This window comes from Penicillium citrinum (assembly GCF_028827155.1).
Source record: "Penicillium citrinum strain IBT 23319 chromosome Unknown utg000001l:1.0-4955037.0:1.0-4956770.0, whole genome shotgun sequence".
Taxonomy (NCBI): Eukaryota; Fungi; Ascomycota; class Eurotiomycetes; order Eurotiales; family Aspergillaceae; genus Penicillium; species Penicillium citrinum.
In genome coordinates, this window is record NW_026622686.1 from 4,149,558 (window position 1) to 4,168,373 (window position 18,816).

General features: G+C 48.0%; 6 protein-coding genes across 6 annotated transcripts; 1 reads left to right on the forward strand and 5 right to left on the reverse strand.

The window, feature by feature from the left end:
* Positions 1 to 146: 146 nt before the first annotated feature.
* On the reverse strand, positions 147 to 1,321 carry N7469_001563 (KRR1 small subunit processome component; the record flags this gene model as incomplete). Its single annotated transcript, XM_056640483.1, has 2 exons — positions 147 to 1,193; positions 1,262 to 1,321. 2 exons carry the CDS (start codon positions 1,319 to 1,321, stop codon positions 147 to 149), a joined length of 1,107 nt encoding a protein of 368 aa, XP_056506240.1.
* Positions 1,322 to 3,325: 2,004 nt separating this feature from the next.
* Positions 3,326 to 4,737, reverse strand: N7469_001564 (class I SAM-dependent methyltransferase; the record flags this gene model as incomplete). The annotated part of the gene is made up of 7 exons (XM_056640484.1): positions 3,326 to 3,507; positions 3,562 to 3,854; positions 3,907 to 4,028; positions 4,180 to 4,245; positions 4,304 to 4,465; positions 4,539 to 4,659; positions 4,733 to 4,737. 7 exons carry the CDS (start codon positions 4,735 to 4,737, stop codon positions 3,326 to 3,328), a joined length of 951 nt encoding a protein of 316 aa, XP_056506241.1.
* Positions 4,738 to 9,851: 5,114 nt separating this feature from the next.
* Positions 9,852 to 10,879, reverse strand: N7469_001565 (uncharacterized protein; the record flags this gene model as incomplete). Its single annotated transcript, XM_056640485.1, has 3 exons — positions 9,852 to 10,060; positions 10,119 to 10,326; positions 10,457 to 10,879. The coding sequence occupies 3 exons, from the start codon at positions 10,877 to 10,879 to the stop codon at positions 9,852 to 9,854; spliced, it is 840 nt and encodes a 279-aa protein (XP_056506242.1).
* Positions 10,880 to 11,502: 623 nt separating this feature from the next.
* Positions 11,503 to 14,312, reverse strand: N7469_001566 (gamma-tubulin-complex subunit SPC97; the record flags this gene model as incomplete). The annotated part of the gene is made up of 4 exons (XM_056640486.1): positions 11,503 to 11,584; positions 11,647 to 11,849; positions 11,915 to 13,905; positions 13,976 to 14,312. The coding sequence occupies 4 exons, from the start codon at positions 14,310 to 14,312 to the stop codon at positions 11,503 to 11,505; spliced, it is 2,613 nt and encodes an 870-aa protein (XP_056506243.1).
* Positions 14,313 to 14,632: 320 nt separating this feature from the next.
* pup2 (proteasome core particle subunit alpha 5) lies at positions 14,633 to 15,727 on the forward strand (the record flags this gene model as incomplete). Its single annotated transcript, XM_056640487.1, has 5 exons — positions 14,633 to 14,657; positions 14,716 to 14,728; positions 14,802 to 14,880; positions 15,040 to 15,383; positions 15,448 to 15,727. The coding sequence occupies 5 exons, from the start codon at positions 14,633 to 14,635 to the stop codon at positions 15,725 to 15,727; spliced, it is 741 nt and encodes a 246-aa protein (XP_056506244.1).
* A 220-nt stretch (positions 15,728 to 15,947) lies between these two features.
* Positions 15,948 to 18,012, reverse strand: N7469_001568 (glycoside hydrolase family 154 protein; the record flags this gene model as incomplete). The annotated part of the gene is made up of 3 exons (XM_056640488.1): positions 15,948 to 17,095; positions 17,171 to 17,469; positions 17,531 to 18,012. 3 exons carry the CDS (start codon positions 18,010 to 18,012, stop codon positions 15,948 to 15,950), a joined length of 1,929 nt encoding a protein of 642 aa, XP_056506245.1.
* Between the last annotated feature and the right edge of the window lie 804 nt (positions 18,013 to 18,816).

The window sequence follows — 18,816 nt, forward strand, 5'->3', positions numbered from 1 at the left end:
ACCTTTGAGAGAGAGACGAATATACAGTTGTACTAGTAAGAAGAGATAGGAGGAAGAGAGCACTGCAAAGGAAAGAAGATTTAAACGCCAGACCCATGCTCTGCCAGAAGCGCCACAATAAAACCAGACCGAGGGACATAGCCAGTTTATTCTTCGTCGGAAGCAGCCTCCTTGGACTTGCTCTTCTTTTTCTTTTTCTCCTTGCGCTCGGCAGCATCGTCGACATCGCCCTCTGCTTCGCGCTTGCGCTTGCTCTTCTCCTTCTTCTCCTTCTTCTCCTTTTTCTCTTTCTTTTCCTTCTTCTTGCCCTCCGCATCGGCAGGGAGCGTCTCCTCGGGCGCAACAAAATCCTTCTCGCGCTCGCGCATCTTCTCGTCCCGCTTTTGGCGCTGACGCTCGACAACCTCCTCCTTCTGCGCACGATCCTTGGCCTCCTTGGAAAGGAAATACTCGCCAGACTCGATCTGGAGATCGACCTTGCTCTTTTCGGGGGCAGGGGGGAAGGGTGTGTAGACCTTCTTCGATTTGTCGGTAACTTGGAAAGGAACGCGGCGCTTGGAGAGCGTTCGCTTTTTAAAATTGGGAAGGAATCGGTCCCAAGACTCGTTTGCCAGGGTTGGGTCCTTGGCTAGCTCGCGCTTGATCATCAACTCCTTGATGTGGTAGATCGGATGAATGTTCGCCATGCAGTCGTCAATAATCCGACGAACCTCTTTCAGTCCCTTGAAAGGACCCATCACAGAGACTGTGTTGCCTTGTACCATAATGTAGGTGCTAGTGAGGAGCTCGAGGGCCTTCAGGGTAGATCCGTTGGGGCCGAGAATACGCTGTCGTCGTTTCACGAATCGCTCTTTGTTTTGCACTTGATTGCGGATCTTGATGATATCGCACGCCACGCCATCGTCAAGAATCTTCAGGGCCTGGGTAACGGGAACACTACGCGCGAGAAGCTTGATTAAGTCGCGCGCTTTCAGAATTGCAGCCGGGTCGTAGGTTTTGCGAGTAGTCTTCACGGCCATGCTACCCTCCACCAAATCCAGTGTGCAGGCAATGCCTTGTTTCTCCAAAGACTTTGTAATGGTAGGCCATGCTTCCTTCAGGTATTGTTCTCGGTACTTGGGGAAAAGCACTACGAAGGAGGATTCTTCGACGAAGTTTCCGGCGGTGTTATCCTCGGGCTTGAATTCTTCGATCTGAGCAGATAAAGATGATTAGCCTGTCTGGTTCTCTCCGCTATCACCTCAACTATTTAAGTGCTCACCTTCCACTTATCGATATCATCTGTATCCCATGGCTTGTCCTTCTTGTATGTGGAAGGCATTGTGGTTGGTGCTTGAGTAGTTGGTAGCAGCTTTTTGAGAAAATCCGCGCGCCAACTTTTTTTCTCCCCGCTCGCCGCCTTACCGAATTGGGAAATTATTTATGCCTGGATATTCAGGTGTCATGTGATCTAGATTGGCGCTGATAGATTGACCTGCATAGATCATATCACACACGCTGGTTTTGCTGTTACGCCGTCATCCAGCATTACCCATTGCCTACTTTTTCAGCATGGGGACTTCTCAACGTTTTAGAAAGTGAATTGCCTCCCATTACCTCCTACTTACTCGACTATTCCTACTACCAAAGCATCTAATCCGAAAAAGAGATTTAGTATTCGCGCATTAATTCATAGTCACTCCTCAACATTAATCAAATCAAAAGCTTGGGTTACGATTGGAAGAGGTCGACAACATCGTTACCCGCCTGTTATGATGGACAATATCTTGCCGTCATCCTTGTTCTGTCCATTTCGGAGCCCCTGGCGGGAAAGAAGACCCATAGTTAGGGGGGCTAGGGACGGTAGCTCTTGGAGCGGGTAAATTTGGTCTGTGCCCTGGATACGGGGCTATCTCAGAAAGGTCAAGGCGAGAGAGAGATCACGAAGGGAAAGTCTGGGCTCTTTGCACACAGGCCATTAGCTGGCGCATTTCGTATCTCCAGCAATCCATGCTTGATCTCGCTACTGCGCACGTCAAGGTGCATTCCAGCACGAACTCTAATAGGATACTGGAACCCGATACCCTGGAACAGGGATGTTAGGCGTGGAAAGGAGACGCCAACGGTGCGTTCGATTGATTTATCCCCAGAACTCTCGGCTTCGGTTCTGGACCCTCATGAGCTTCCCCCCACGCTTGCCATGGTGCCCTGACCTTTGCCTGAATAATAATGATGTTGGAATTGCTTTAATCGCCCGGTGGTACTGCTGTTCATATTGGACCGCGGGTTAACATTGAAAGTCTGTAGATCAGCCCGGAATGGCCAGGGATCCTTTGTAGTCTGCGTGTCCTGGGATCAAAGCGTAGGGTAAACAATTTTCGAACGCCACTCCCATACACACTGGCTGCTGTCGGCGTGTTTTTCCTGGAGGCCTGCAGATGGTTGGGCAGCGATGATGACAATGAGGCTCCAAAGATAATAGTAGATTATATGAAAAGGAGAGCAAAGAGAAGATAGGAAGGTGCCCGAAGTGGTCAACTGCACATCGAAATTCCCAATGCAGCAGGCACGAGTTGATGGTTCGGTCTTTCTTTCCCGTCAGTCTGGGTCGAACCCCCCTCGTCTTCGTCCGAGCCTAATTTCACTTCACTTCTTCACTTCCTTCCGAGTATTCAAGTCATTATCGCCAAGGTATGACTGTTAAGAGGTCACTTCCAGGGTGATGCTATTTGTGATAATGTCTAGAGCGGTCCTCAGATCTCTATCGTGATCCCCCGATCCGCACGGGGCCACACCCGCGAAGATCTGCCCGAAGGCCCTTGACTGATCCAAGACAGCTGGCCTCTCAGGGGAACCTCAAAGATGCACCGAAATTGCTATGTTGGTGCTCGATCTGGATTATGACGCGCCGTCACCTTCTTCGAGTCTATTCCTGCGACCATGTCAAAGGTCATCGATCAATCCTAGGGTTGGTTGCCTACCCTACAATGATACCCGAGATAAAACTGGGAAAATGAACGCGGCCCTGCTACCCCACATAAGGAACATATGCAAGCAAGAAGATGTCTTTCGCTGGCGATCTTTGGCTAATTCGGTATGTATATGCGTGTGATTTTGTATGAAAATGCTAGGTATGCAAATAGGAGTAGGGAAATGACGAGTCGAACCATGCTCAATGTTTATGAAGACATTGACTCTGTGGCTCTAATTGAAAATCGCAATGGCCAGTAAGAGGTGTCCACTACTTTATTACGCCGAAAGAATCTCATGGCTTTCGGCCAATGCAAATGTATCTGTTCTTGTCAGTGACTGTCTGTACGAGAGAGAAGGTGTTCTGCGGTTGAGCTCACAAAGGGAAATATGCCTTGAGAGACGGGTTTTTGGCTTCTTCTTGTGCCTGGACAATCAGGGCGTCGAAGCTCTGGGGAGACATGTGCAATCTCTGTGTCAGGGGGTACAGCGCCAAAGATCGAAGAAGCTTTGGAATATTGTCGCTGTTGGCTTGTCCAATATCTCGCGTCCTTCGATCTGGATTTTGTCAACTCTAACTGTTCGAAGAGGATAGTGAACGAAACGACTAACCATTCGACCATGCAGACAACGGAAGAGGTATCATTTTGGTGTCAACCTCAGTCAGTCCCGCACTAGTCAACATGTTTCGCAGCCTAGATCCAACCCGAAGATCTTTTTTATCTTCCAGTGCACGCATATATTGCGTACTCCAACGTCTTAAAGCATGTTCGTCGGTGATTGAGCCGTTATCGGATTGAACATTGAAGTATAATTCGATCATTTGCACCCATCCACCTCGTTTCAACACTCTGGAAAGCAGGACAGTGATCAGTACCAGATCCATTTCACAAAAGGGTGCCTTGCTGCGTAGTTGGCCACATTGCTCTTGTCGACCATGCTCGGATATCCTCGTACCTGACGATGTCACGGATATAGGTTGGCCATCGGGCACCATGGATACCGGTCGCAAGAAGTCGAGATTGGACAAGATCGAAGTGGTTCGAAGGGAATGTGAAGTTTCGGTTCAGGTCGTCAACCTGCCGCATAGTCAGTCAGGGGTCACTTCTTGTAGGACCAGTTTGGCTTTTGTGAGGCATGCACAAAAGAATTGAAATCGATCTCAATTCTGCCGAGTGTAGAGCAATATTGTCCTAATTATGACGCTAGGGCAATCAATGCTGCACTTACTTGAAGCCACAGGTTGTCAGGCACATCATCAGGGCTCATGTGCGGGGCAATATCTACACCAATAACCTTATCACACAACGGTCGTTAGAAAGAAGACAGAAGATTGATCGAAAGAGATGCTCACTTCGCAATCGGGATATTGTTCAGCTACCTCTACGGCCCAGGATGCTGAGCCATGTCCACAGTCCAAGACTCTTCGTGGCCGGCGAATTGGCGGGAAGATTAGACGGTCATCAAAGATACGCTGAAAGACTCGCTGTTGCTCATCGAGTCGTGCGGCTTCTTCCTGATCATATTGTCAGTGATTAAAGCGCCTTCTTCTTTTCATTCGAGGAGCCATTTGCGTCGGCGTGTCTTACATCGTCGACTGGTCCAAAATATATGCGATGGTCGATGGAGTATTTCTGATATTCGCGGCCTTGAACTGTAATAGTGTCGAGGTATTCACGATCCAGTTCTACTGTCTGTGAATCCGGGCTCCTACAAAGGGCAAATGATATTGGTAAGCTTTCTCAGGCACAGAAGGAAACAACAACGAAAGGTCAGTCAGTACGCCATGTTCAGCCCGTGTCACTTATTTGGATAATATCGTGGATGTAAAGAATGATCTCATATATGAGAATGCGACGTTTGACGAATTTGTCGAAAGGCGGGGCTGAATTCTCGTTAAGGGGTGCAGAAGCCTTCAGTACTGAAAGGGGAGACTAAATCCAAGTGTTGTGATTTTCATGGAAGCGATCGGGCCCCGGGGGACGTTGGCGGCAACGGCTCTTTCGGACTGGATGGCGGCTCGAGAATCATACACGCTTTACGGGCGCCTGTCAATGCTTGTATGAGGGGGCCCAGTCATACAAACACACACTAAATCATACGAAAGGGAGCGTGGACCGCCCAGACCGTTAAGTGCCTTTCGTCGGAAACACTCTCTTCCCGATAGAAGAATCGCTATTGACAACGCGGTTCGGGGTTTAATCACTGCATGCTTCTGCTCCGTAATGGAACCTCGTAAGGAGCGAAGACCGACTAAATACGACCATTGATCAACACAGGCTCCGATTCTCTTACAAAACCTTCTTTTGTCTCTTTGTGGCGATCCTCTTAACCCTGAACAACGCACTACCACTCAGTCCTGATTTCCGTTGGGAGACTCTTGTTCTACTTCGGAAGGGTGGGTTGTACATGGGACCAAGGGCGAGACGAGAAGGGCGGGTCGGTTTACTAACAGAGGAATGGTTCACGATCCCTAACTCCGGTGCTCCTGGATACCAAGTATCAGGATAGACTACTTGGGTCCGTTATGCTGCTTAAGGTCAGGCTAACAAACCTTGAGGATAGGCGGCGGTGCCGTCAGCTAATGCACTGTTCGCTGTTCGCATATGACCTACTTAGTGTACCTCGAGGGGTCCAAGAGCGCCCGACAGTGTGGATCGAGAAAAAACTCGGTCTTTTTCCCGCTACATTTGTACTTCTCCAGATACATAACAAGACATACGTCTGTGGCTCAGTTGACTGGGATTCAACAATGCGCAGAGGCTGAGGCGCGACTATATGGAAAGTCACTTCGAACGGATCATGTTTTCTTGCTCAATACGAGGCGAGCCCAATGCAGTCGCTTTCTATCAGTGCGAGTCCATGATGTAATGAGACTGGACCAAAAAAGGATCAGAGATATCAGGAAAAAGAAAAATCAATATTCAATCAAAAATATGGTGGGCTATCACTCCGGGGTTTGGGACTGCTTACTCCGGCTCTGATACTAGAAAAGGATGATTTCATTTAAGCATCAGGGAACATTGAAGGGCCTCGGAGTATTAACCTTCATTTTCTGGAATTTCAATCGGAACCAGCCCTTGCACCAAACAGAACGCAGGCCAGACGAAAGCCCTGCATTGTGAGATTCCGAGGACACGGAAATGGATCTTCGCCTAACTCCCGCTGTCAGTCAAACCAAAAATCAGCAACTGGACCGGCGACCCAGTGACGGGTTTCCAAGATGATCACACAAGTCGGGGTGGTCCTTTATCCGTCGACCAATGCGCATGCAGTACTGTGGCGCCAGGTGGCTTGTTCAGCTGTTCCAAGGACTTGATGGCAACCCCCAACCTGAGTGGGGTTGAATGGTCCCACGACCGGTTCAGGATCAGCAGCATCCTCGTTGGACTCCGTTCCCTCGGGAATATTCTAGTGGATTGATTCATTTCCTCCTGCCTCACACCGCTTGTCCTGTGGATCTGGGGGGGGAGGGGCGCATTGGACATGGCATATTCACATACAGTAGATTGGAACGAGGTGATTGATTTCAGATTCGCTATGAAGTCTGCAGTTACATATAGTACAGTATGGAGTGTAGGACTGCTGACACTACTCGAATGCAATGCAAAAGCACCAGTTTTACGGATTTGTATGGGAGCCGGGCAACGTTGATCATCCTGCAGTTTCAGCAGAAGAAGATCATGGAACCGAGCAACCGGAAAGTGGACGAAAGAAGCGGAAACATTTTCCATCTCAACCCTTTTGGGGGGGGTTTCTTGTCCAATTTTAACTCTTTTTGTTTCTATGCGTCGTCTTCGCATTCCAAATGTCATGAAGAGGTGGGCTTTCGTCCTTCTGGAGGGGCTGCGTGTCCACTCTTCATGCCTTGGAAGTCTATGTCTGTGACACTCACGACGAAATACTCCTTCGGTGCGCAAATGGGATCACTAAGTGGATATCTGAATTCTAGATCGACAAATTCTCTGGCTGGAATCTTGTTGTAGATGTGAAGAAATCGATCTGTGGCCCATACCATACCACATGGGAGATCGACTACTCCAGGAAGTCTGGGAAAGGGCGAACATTGTTACGTATCTTGTCCGTGTTGTACGACACCTATACATAGGGACGGGTGGAATTATTACAGCCGTCTCCATTCTGGAAGAGATGATGTGGCCCAGCCCGGTTTTTAGGTTCATGAGTGGTTGTCGGAAAGGGCCCCCAACAATTTACCATGTGGTTACACTTCATTCGAGTCAGCATTGTATGCATGACCCATCTGTACAGCCGCAGGACGTTCGTTGCATACCGGATGGGTCAAGGACGGCCCCTCCCCGAAAAAGGAAAAAAGCATCCAACGTGTCGGGTCGGCGCCGCACGACAGGGGTTACCCCCATCCGGGGAGGCTTTTTCTCATAGCCGTTGGTTCTAAACCCAGCGCCATGGTTCACTCCTCGGGAAGCAGACCATCTCCCAGCGCCAGGGACGAGCGCGGCTAGGCCCGTTAGTGGCAGTTCCCAGATTCCTCAGCAGTTTTCTCAAGGGTTTGAATCTTCATATTAATTAAGCGATTGTCTCGTCGCCAGAATTGATGTGGAGAAACTTTTTCTTCGGTCTCGGTCAATTCCTGATTAACTGGTAATCAAATGGCCGTGCACCAAATCCTCATGAAAGGACCTGCCTAAGAAGTACAACGCCGGTCTCCAACCAGGTCGGGCCCGGGGAGGCGGCCGCTAATGATCGAAACTAAAATCAAAACCCGCGGGAACGCCAGATTTCACTGTCCCGAGAATTGGGTTCGAGCATTCGGACAGGAAAAGCGGATCTACTTTTGTCAACCCAGCATTTCGATTCATTACGTGCCTTCTGAGGGGGGAAGGGGTGCAGGGATATGCTTTTTCTCTTTTCGCCCGTGTCCTCGATTCTCCTCTTTCCTCTCGCCTTGTTTTGGTTTTGCTTTTTCAAAGCTTCTCCCTTTTCCGCGTGGCCAGTCCGGCTGAACATATCAGGGCGAGATCCTCATACCTGGGAATATGAGAGGGAAAGGGGAAGAAGCACACATGCAATCGATCACGATGACCACGCAAAGAATCTTGGAAATAAAATAATCAATATCAAAATGCCTTAGCCTACCGTTCCCTCGGGTCCCCAGCCCCTCCTCTTTTGCCCACAACAGCAAGTGGGTGGAGGGGCAGATCGACTGTCCACTTGTATCCATCGAAGTTTCCAGCGGAACGTGACGTGGTGTTACAACTCCGAGTCTTCTGCTGTGCCCCGGTCCTGTACATTCTACCTGTCTCCACCATTTTGCAGTTTTATGAAACGGGTAGTCTCGGGTTTCCGAGTCTGAAACGATGGGAGTCCCGATAATTTCATCCCTGTCCATCTTGTGACTTTACACTGAAGAACCAGTCGGAATCCGTACTAAACATGTCCTTGACTTGACATGTATATAGTATACTGTACTCCGTAGTGAGGTCTATGTAATCCTTGGCTAGTTTTGTCTTAGCCTCACATAATGCATGTTATTGAAATAGGTAGTTAACTGATTAATCAATATCAATTCCCACTGGATTCGGGGCCGAGGTTCAAATACGAGATTGGATGGATCTCATGCCCCAGCCACGGCTTAATATATGGAACCTTCGACTATGAAATTTTAGGTAGTATCGGCGCATTCGTCTGTATTTTCCTTCTTCTACCTAGAAGAACGAAGAGATAGGTATCTCTAAGACTCTCATGGCGTATCTGATACATGGCGGCCACGTAGTCCGGTACGCTAGGTTGTGATCGACCATCGATTGGTAAAACTCGATCTAGCGCCAAATTCAAACATTTCCAAGGTGAGTAATAGTACTTTAGGTTTTCATGAGGACCTATTTACAGGTAGTGCGGAGTAGGAAATATAGTATATTTTCATTCTTCCAGGCTGGTGGTAGCAGCATATTCGCAACTGTTCATAAGGTTATACAGGAGGTACTGTACGTAGGTGGCTAGGGATCACCCTACGCCAGTAATATCGGTATAGGTATACTATTGGTAGTAACTACAAATATACTATGAGACGTCATGACACGGGTGTCATTGGACTACTAAGTTTCAAGCTTCACCTACTAGGTGAAGCTTCAAATTTGCTTTTCAGTCAATATTTTACCTCGATAGTGACGGACGAATTGCGAGACTAAGATCATCATCGGTTATTAAGCCTCTATGGTCGTATTATGTCTGTGACCCACTTGTATGATTTTGTCCAGCATTTCAGCTTTGAGGGGTTTACTAATGAAGACAGACCTGTTTCTTCATTAGTGGTACTACCTAGTATAACTAGTAGTAGTACTACTGATATAGTATAGTAGCTGGTTACATTCGACTTCAGCCCAGATAGTATCATTTCAAGGTTACGTGATAAGAACGGGTTCTTCCTGTGTAAGGTCAAAAATGGTATCATGGTTCGTAGTACTGAGTGTTGATCAAGTATCTCTGCTGAAAATCCTTGACGCCGTGAGGTAAGGCTGATACTCATGGATCTTCCAGAGCAGCGGGTATAAATTCATGTAGCATGTAGTAGCTAACGGTTAGTGAAATCCTGCAAGTTGAAGGAATAAACACTACATCCTGAGATTGAACGTAATATTAAAGATAAGTGCATTATTCAAAGCGGAGATCATGATTGCATTAATGCCGAATATCCTAGGAATATATCCATCATCTTAAAAAAACCCACTTCAACGCCAGTCACCATGTACCACAAGCCCTGACCGTGACCCTTGGTGAGGGTCACAAATTATGCAGTACAACTTGTAGAAACCTTACTAAACGCCATGCATCCGAGAAAATAGGGGGAGTCAAATCGCAAAATCGCAGCAATAAGAAACAACCAAGAGAGACAAGTATGATCGTCATGGAAGCACCAAATATTTTTACCGGGTATCTTCTCGGCCAGTCATAAACATCACGCTTGCAGATATGATCTGCATGACAATCTGGATTTCCTCTTTAGTGCGTGGCGCATAAATGAGGATATATTCCGCAGGTAAATCAGGCAATGTTCCAAAGGAAAGATACGTCATGGCTGATGTCCCAGAGAACCCATGGCGTTGACCCCAGCCTGCTTCGATAACCCTCTTACCTGTGATCAGTGTTAGCAATGACTAGGATGGGGAGGGCGGCGTGGTATCAAGACATACAGTCTGCAGGAGCCAAAACAACATGTGCGGAGTGGTCATTACCCTGATGGATATGCGCAACCTCTCCGAGCATAGAGACTGCGAGATCAGTGATGGGTAGATGATCTGCTAGAAATAGTCCATCGGCATGCTGTTCTAGATTGGACCGGGAAAACTTGACAAGGTGATGGTTACGCAACCCGAAAGATCGGAACGCGGCGCGGAATTTCTGCCGAACTTGATGTCAGTTGATTATTTGCGTGATAATCCCCCAGCTTGCCAAGGACCCAAGACCTAAAGGCTAGACTAGGACCAGACCAGAGCTAGATTCAACCGTGAACCGAAGTATAGCTTCTTACCTCCTTGATATTCTCATCCGGGAGCTGAGTCAATTGTCGCTGAGGCACAACATGTGGTCCAACTTGTGGTCGATTACCAGGTGAGCGCGTGGTAAGTTGTTCCTCAGATAAAGTCAAATAACCATCATCGCCCTTCCCATGACCCTCCGCAGCATCGATGCGACGCGAATACACTTCTGTATCGAGCATCTCCGCGCAGAAAGGCTGGAAGAACAACCGCACGACCAACCAGCCTATGACATTATTTGGAACACCTCCTTGACCGTAGGATTTAAAGGTGCGATAATCGCGGTATGCGGCGGGGAGGAGGACGGTAGTTGTTCCGATGAAGGCGGCGGTGCCGAGGACGAGATTTAGACGTTCTTGGGTGGAATGTGGAAGGCGGAGGGTTGGAAATGATGAGAGGATTGAACTGAGTGACATTTTGAAGGTTGACTATTTTCTTTCTCTCTCTTCATTTGGTGATGAGTCGAGGTTGAAAGGCGAGGATGTTGAAAATGTGCCGCGCGGAAGTTGGGGCTGACGTGCGATCAACTCCGAATGTCGCGGAAATGCGCGAGTCTCCGCTTGGGGGCGAGCCTTGTCTTTCACGCTGGTTTTTATTATATTTTATTATAGGATGGACGATGTACTAATTGCGAATTAAAAATGTATATTCTCCGCTAGTCTAATTGAAAATACTATGATATTTTGCAGAACTGAGAGGGTGGGATGATTTGCTCGTAGTCTACCATCATCCCAATGGGGGAGTTCATTACCACTCTGAGGCAACTCCTGGGAAGGGTGCGATGCGATGCGATGAGATGATGTGAGATGGGTGGATGGCCCCGCTGCATCATACGATGGGACGCAGTCCCTGCTGGTTGGCTGTTTCTTCGTTTGAGTCGAGGATGACACAGCAAAGGTTCCTTTGCTACGGAGGAACTCGGAGTACCATGCTGAAAGTATAGCACCATGGCATATAGATGACTGGTGATATCCGACGAGGCAGAATTGCGCGCCGATCTTGTGAGGAATCTGTACGAGTATCGACTGGTGCTCACTCTTCAGTCCTCTTTGCTGATGGAACTGAGCGAATGCGCAAGCTTCAATAAGACAACGCTCTCTGTCGCCGCAAAATAGTTCAGGCTATCCCTGGTCAGCAAATCTGTCTTGGGAGGGGAATTGAGAGAACGTTGATATCAACTCACCTGTCCATGAGAATGCGCAAATGGCGATTGAAATGATCCTCGTATCGTTTGAGAGTATCCTCGAGTTTATCGATTCGCGATGGATCATACCCCCGACTATCCTCCACGGACTGGTCAGGATCTGCCGAAGCCAGTGCTCGAGAGAGTGATGCTGCAGTCCAAGAGGCAAACATGGTGCAGCAAGTCATGAGTTTGGAATGAATCTAATCTCGATAGTAAGTATTTGTACCATTTGATTGCGACAGAAAGGTACATCTTCTGAGCATACCTTTAGAAGCTTAGCCTGCGTAAGCATGCATTCCTTCAAGCAAGTGTCAAGAAAATCCACATGGTCTTGCATGAGCTCATCCACTGTACGGTTGGCTTGCTTAGTACCATTGACGGTCTCTTCAGATCCATTGGCGTCCTCCGCTCCATTAACTCGTTCCATCAATCCTACCCAGTTGGGCTCAATCACTTCAGCTGTGCAGAAGTATAGAAGCTGCTGAACAAATACAAGCATTTTCGAACGTAAATTCCACGCACGCCGTTTCCATAGCTCCAGTCTCCGATCTGATGATTTATGTCGCCAGCTCATCACCTTGTTTTGATCGGCCCAGGACGTGACCAGCAACGTCTCCAGGTGGCGGAGTGATAACAGATGACGAAAAATAAGCTGGTACCTCAGTACCGTCTTGCGGCTGATGACTAGCGAGAGTGGAAATGGTACAGAATAATCTAGTTCTAGAGCATCAAAGCCCACAATCTTATCATCCTCGGAATTTTGGGAGGTCGATGCTTGATGTTTCTCCAAGGACGCCTCCGGGTGATCTTGGTCAATGCCAGAGACACTCACCACCTGCATCAACCACCTCGTTAGTCCGATCTTGTTCATCTTCACTTTGACATCTTCCTTAAAGGGATCCTGTGCAGCAATACTGCCGGGTTGGCGCAGCACGAGATCGAGTAATGATTGCAGCTTTCCCTCGTTCACCACCCGTGCTGGCTTACGTAGCTCAGATGCACCAAGTTCGAGGAAATAAGAAAAGAAATCTGAGCGATCCAGAAAGAAGTAATGTTTCAAAGAGCGGAATCGTGTCGTCAGGGAATTCTTTGTGAGAAGAAGATTGAGTAATGAGGCATTGGCGTAAGTATAAGCAGCGTTGACGTTCTCCAAAAAGCGTGGATCATCAAGAGTCTTAGGAACATCTTTGACAGCCTTACTCACGTCCACACCACCACACTCGCGTACTACATTGAGGTATTTACCGGCGAGAAGGACTTTATCCTTAACACTCTCGAGCTGCGGTGGAACCTCATTGTCGCGGATCGTGTAACGCTTTTCCCAGTATTCATCTGTGTAATCCTCTTCAAGCTTCTCACGTTTGATCCATTTTTGCTCTTTGACCAGGAATTCCGCGTGGGGATCTTTGATACCTCCGTGGTGCAGCCATTCATTAAGCATATTCATGTAGGGGCGACTAGCATCGCGCAACAACGTTTGTATGAGAGATTTGCTGGCCGGATCTCCTGATAACGTAGCGAGTTGTTCCGTTAATAATCCCAAGACATTTCCACCTTTGCAAATCCTTTTGCTTGCCATGGCACCGGGTACTAAATCGCCTCCTTCTTTGAGCTGCTCAAGAATATTATCCACATCATCAAAGTCGTCAATAGATTCGTCCAAGTCATCCGTATCAAGCAGTCCGTTGCGTTTCAAAAGTTCCTGTCCTAAGGAGTAGAGCTGTGCAAGGCATTGGCTGGTGGGCATAGTGTGTAGATGGAGCTGGTGTAGGGTGAATGTAGGATTGTTGAGCAGTTGGCCTTCCAGTTGGGCAATTAGAATTAGGTAGTCCTTGAGTAGTTTGCGAATCGACGCACAAAGCGCATGGCTCACGGCACCATATTCGGCCCGACTTTGTATTTCCACAAAGGTCTCCATTGCGCTGTAATGTGTTGCCATTTTCAACATGGACTGGGTCAGGTCTCTCAATGTTGGGTCCAACCCTGAAGCTAACTGGTAAGTCGGGCCAGTGAGCCGATCTTTTTCAACAGATGGATCATAGGTGCTCTGGTAATGGATGTATTGTCCCTCGAAGCCCATGAACACGAATAATAGGTCCTCTAGTATGGCGGCTTCTTGCGCATCGGGGGAAAGCTCTCGGAACGAACGAGGAGTGAGATTGTGAGGAATAGCTGAAGCTAGCGGAGGTACCGATACACGACTTGCGAGGGGTGCCGTTGAATGGGGAATGAGAGATGCTTGCGGATCCCATGGTGCTGTAGCATATCGTACACATCATGTCAGCTATTCCTTCGATCTCCGGCGCAATTCTAGCAAGCCACTAACCTTGATCTACTTCTTTCTCTTGCCTTGTAGCCGCCGGCCTTGAATGCGCAATATGTGTAGTCTTCTTATTCCGCTTCTTATCCGAATCATCGACTTCCTTGCTGGATCGCCATTTCTCGGTGAGTACTGATCGCTCAGTGTGTTTCCCAATTACTTTTTTGACATCGCGAGTGGTCTTATATTTCGGGCTCGTCGTACTTGTACGCAATGGATCCCCTTGATCCTGCTGAACCGGCGATGCTGCACCATGTTTAAGCTTGTCGGCATCGACGCGACTAGAGGCAACGCGGGGTCGAGCAGTGGTAATGTTGCTAACGCGACGTTTGGGGACTGACATGCTCCCTGATGAATTGTGAATTATGAATCATTCAAAATAACACGCAGCGACAAAGTGAAAACAAATCATAAAGACGTGACTGAGTAGAATAAACAGACTTTCCCACTGAGTTGAACTGCTGCTTGGGCGACAGTTCGACTCACCGCCCGACAGCCCGCAGGCAAACGACTTGCGTAGAGCTTCCCTTCCGCCTCGAAGCTGCTCCTCTCTTCAGTCCAGTACCTCTTTCACTCCCCCTCCATCACTCGTTGAATCCCTTGATTCTTTCCTAATTGAAATTATCTTTTGGTCATCTTGCTTGTCCCATAAATCCGTCCAATATGTTCATTGCCCGTTCAGAATATGGTAAGCTCCCGTCACCTCTCACTCCGCTATCCGGATTGTTGCTAACAGCTTCGGACAGACCGTGGAATCAAGTACGCATCCTACAACCAACTATATTCTTCCCTCCGCTCGATAGACCGTTTCTAATGATTTGCCAAACAACAGCACCTTCTCCCCCGAAGGTCGTTTATTCCAGGTCGAATACTCTCTCGAAGCTATCAAGCTTGGTTCCACAGCAATCGGAGTACGTCTTAGTCCTGCCCAGACCCTATCACACCACATTTCATCGCAATTACACCCAGGGTGTAGAAATGGATTATAGTTTGCAATCTTATGGCAAACCTGCTGGATCAACCCATCATCTGGGTTCCTTGAATAGACACCCGGCTAACATTGATGCAAGGTTGCTACATCGGAGGGTGTTATCCTCGGTGTCGAGAAGCGTGTGACATCTACGCTTCTCGAAGCTTCATCTGTCGAGAAAATTGTCGAGATTGATCAGCACATTGGTTGCGCCATGTCCGGTTTGCAAGCTGATGCCCGTAACCTTGTCGAGCATGCCCGAGTCGAATGCCAGAACCACGCCTTCCACTATGCCGAGCCCCTGCGCGTTGAGAGTACTACACAGGCCATTTGTGACTTGGCTCTTCGGTTCGGAGAGAGCGGTGATGATGAGGAGAGTGTCATGAGCAGACCGTTCGGTGTTGCATTGTTAATTGCTGGATACGATGAGGATGGCCCACAGCTGTAAGTCGCCTGATCTGCTACCGACCTGCCAGACTATTTCCAACGACTCTAACTCTGGCGATAGGTACCACGCTGAACCCTCGGGAACATTCTACCGATATGATGCCAAGGCCATCGGCTCCGGAAGCGAGGGTGCGCAGGCGGAACTGCAAAATGAATATCACCGTTCTTTGACGCTCGCCGAGGCCGAGACCTTGGTCTTGAAGACCCTGAAGCAGGTCATGGAGGAGAAGCTGGATTCAAAGAACGTTCAGCTAGCCAGTGTCACCAAGGAGAAGGGATTCCGTATTTACAATGATGAGGAGATGGGCCGGGCTGTCGAACAGCTGGGTGGAAACCAATAAATGATTAGTACGTTTGGATTTTAGCCGCAATAAAGAATCTCAATTCAATCTTGTTGAACTAGAGGATATACATTTTGCGCAGACTGTGCCCGGTTGACGTAGCCAAGTGAGCCTCGGAGGCTTCGAGGAAGGTAGAGTAGTACTTCAAGCCACAGCAGGTCCATTCAAATTACAGATATCAGTATTCTCAGAACGAGATCGAGCATGAATCCAACTCAGCTTAAGAAGATGCTTCTATTCTATTCAGCAACCACCTTGGAATCGCCGGTCTCACGTCCCACTGACTACGCCAAATTTCATCGTTGCGTGGCAGGGCATACACAGCCGTGACCAACCATACATCTTGACCGGGCGATAAATCAAGGCCCAGAGATGGCAGAAGGGTACGTCCGTGAATGATGTTCGAGTTCGGATCAGCAAGTACAATTCGACCATTCCGACGAGTGGAGTATAGCTCGGTAATACCCACAGCTCCAGCAGATGAAACTACCAAAGCACTGCCTTCGTCATGCGTTGAACCCTCAGAGCTACCTGGGGTCATTGGACCAAGAGTTCGTCCACTTTCACTATGACATCCATATATAGCAAAGGCACCCTCGGAACTTTGTAATGTTCGACTCGTGCGTACACGATGAGCTCGTATATGCCAATTCGGCGTCTCCAATGCCGGCGGTATCAGAATGGTATCGATCTCAACATCTGGCCATGGATTCCAACTGGATACAAGTACCGGTATACCATCTGAGCCAGGTTCTTCGAAATGAGCATCCAGGGTTACACGTCGTGTTTTCCAAAATTCCCCGCCATCTTCCGATAATGCGAGCATGCTATCAGGTGCGAATTGCTCGAGCTGATATGAGCCCGTCGGCACAGAATATCCAAATGCAGAACTATACGCGTATTTACCATATTTGGCCTGCGTAGCTCTCATTGGGTAATGACACGCTTGCCCAGAAGAAAGGAGGAAGGAGTGTCCTCCTCGACGAATAGCGATATGCTTTGGATACTTCAGAGCGACAATCTCCGGTAAGGAATCAGGGTATTGTTCCTCGGCGGAAGTCCAGAACGGATGTGTATCGGGTAGAGCCAACGGTATAAAAGAAAGGCAGCACCAATATGGAGATCCAGGCGAGTTATAATTTTCGGTCAAGTACATGTTAGCATAGGAGTAGCCTAGATTGAGAGTACCGTCGTTATTGAAGATATCCTTTTGAGTAGCCCACCAGCGAAAATTGCGTAGTAGAAGACCCTTGACTACTCCCCATGTAAGAGGTGCTGGTAGTTCCACATCTGCAAAGCCCAAAGCCCCCCAGAACCCAACCATGGCGAAGCGATAGGTCAGTGAACGTCCAAACGGTATTGCTCGACCTATATATAGAGAATGTTCGGTTACTGCGCATCCTTTTTGGTATAACTACTCGATCTTCACCCTTATCAACATACCATCTGGGTTAAAGTAGTGCACAAAGTCCTTTGCAAATTCCCTAGCCCGGTTACGGTATCTCTCAGCTCGTTCAGGATCAAAATCACCAGCCAGTTTCGAGTAAAGTAACTGTAAAAATTGTATTGCAAAGGAGCCAGAGTAGTAATCCATCTGATGATGGCTCTTCGGTCCATCATTACTCCAGCCACCGCCAACATGAAATGTATCGAGATGATCCATATCAGCCTCGATTCGTGCAAGGGAGTAAGAAGCACCATTTTTGCGTAGGCCTAGATTAGCAAAGACTCGGAACCAGAGCCTGGAGAGAGGGGAGTTAGAAGATATAGGACCAAACGAGATAGAATATAGGCCCGGCATACCAATTCGTATTAGGCATTTCTCGCGCATTAATACTAGCCAGCCAATTCGTCACATTATCCTTCTGATTCTGCGTCAAGGGATCCCAAAATACATGCGGTGCAACAGCAAGCGTAAACCCTATGGGACACATTTCCACCATACGTTGATCCGAATCTTCAATATGTCCCCAAAACTCCGCATGATTCGGATCCGTACCGTTGATGATCCCTTCACGCCATCGCGCAGCACCGGTATAGTCATAGTTCCCAGCAAGTAGTGATGCCAAAGCCCAAAGGGGTCGGGCGTATCCTTCGATCTGAGCACCGCCTTCGTCAAAACGAGTTGTTGAAGATCCTATTTTAACTCGACTGCCACCCGCTGTGAACAGGGGGAGTAATGGGTCTAGTAGGGCGCAACATGCGGATTGTAGATCGGCGCGGGTGCGGAAGGGCGAGTTGCTGAAGGGCTGAGAGGGTGTTGTTCCGTTTGCTTGGACGGACATTGCGTTCAATTGAGGTGATATTCACTATAACGAGTGATCGATACTAGATGTATGTACGAGAAAAAGATTGAAATATAGATCAACTCTCAAGTTCGACGTATTTTAAGACAGGCATCGATAACTATTTAGGCACTTTTATAGTCTCAGGATTGAAGTTCGTCGGGGATTTACCCGAAGTCCGATGTTGTATGGGATGCCAACATGAGCCCCCACGCTATGTTAGTAGTAATGTTGAACGAGCTGGACTTCTCGCCATAGCATATTCCATTCTGGTTGGTGGATGTTTGTTCTACCTAATATTCCGGCTAAAGACAATTTTGGAGAATCGTGGACAGCGGGGTATGCCATGCCATGCCGAGTGTTCCCCGCATTCATAGACAAAGTGTGGGAGGTCAAATAGAATTTTGGTAAAAAGTGTTTTTTACCAAATTCTATTTGGAGATCCTTGTGAAGGATCCCCAAACAGGCTTTTTCTTCGTAATTTATGAATGAATTTACTTGGTACTGGTGGTTGAGAGGCTTCGTGTGCATTTGCAACTGTGAGTAGAAGTAGATGAAGCCCTAACCTCGGACGTCGGAGCTTCTACTAAAAAGTTAGTAACTAATTACTAGTAGGAGGGTAAAGCCCCAGGAGGTGCCAGTAGTACAGAAATAGTTGAACCTAGTAGCCCGTGATACTGGTTAGAGAGAAGAGAGCTAATGATTTGGTTTCATTCGTACATGCAGTAAGATTGCATATTCATCTACACCCATATCTATAGCCTATTTGCTGCGCTGCGGCTTCATACAGTGAAATATGAGTAA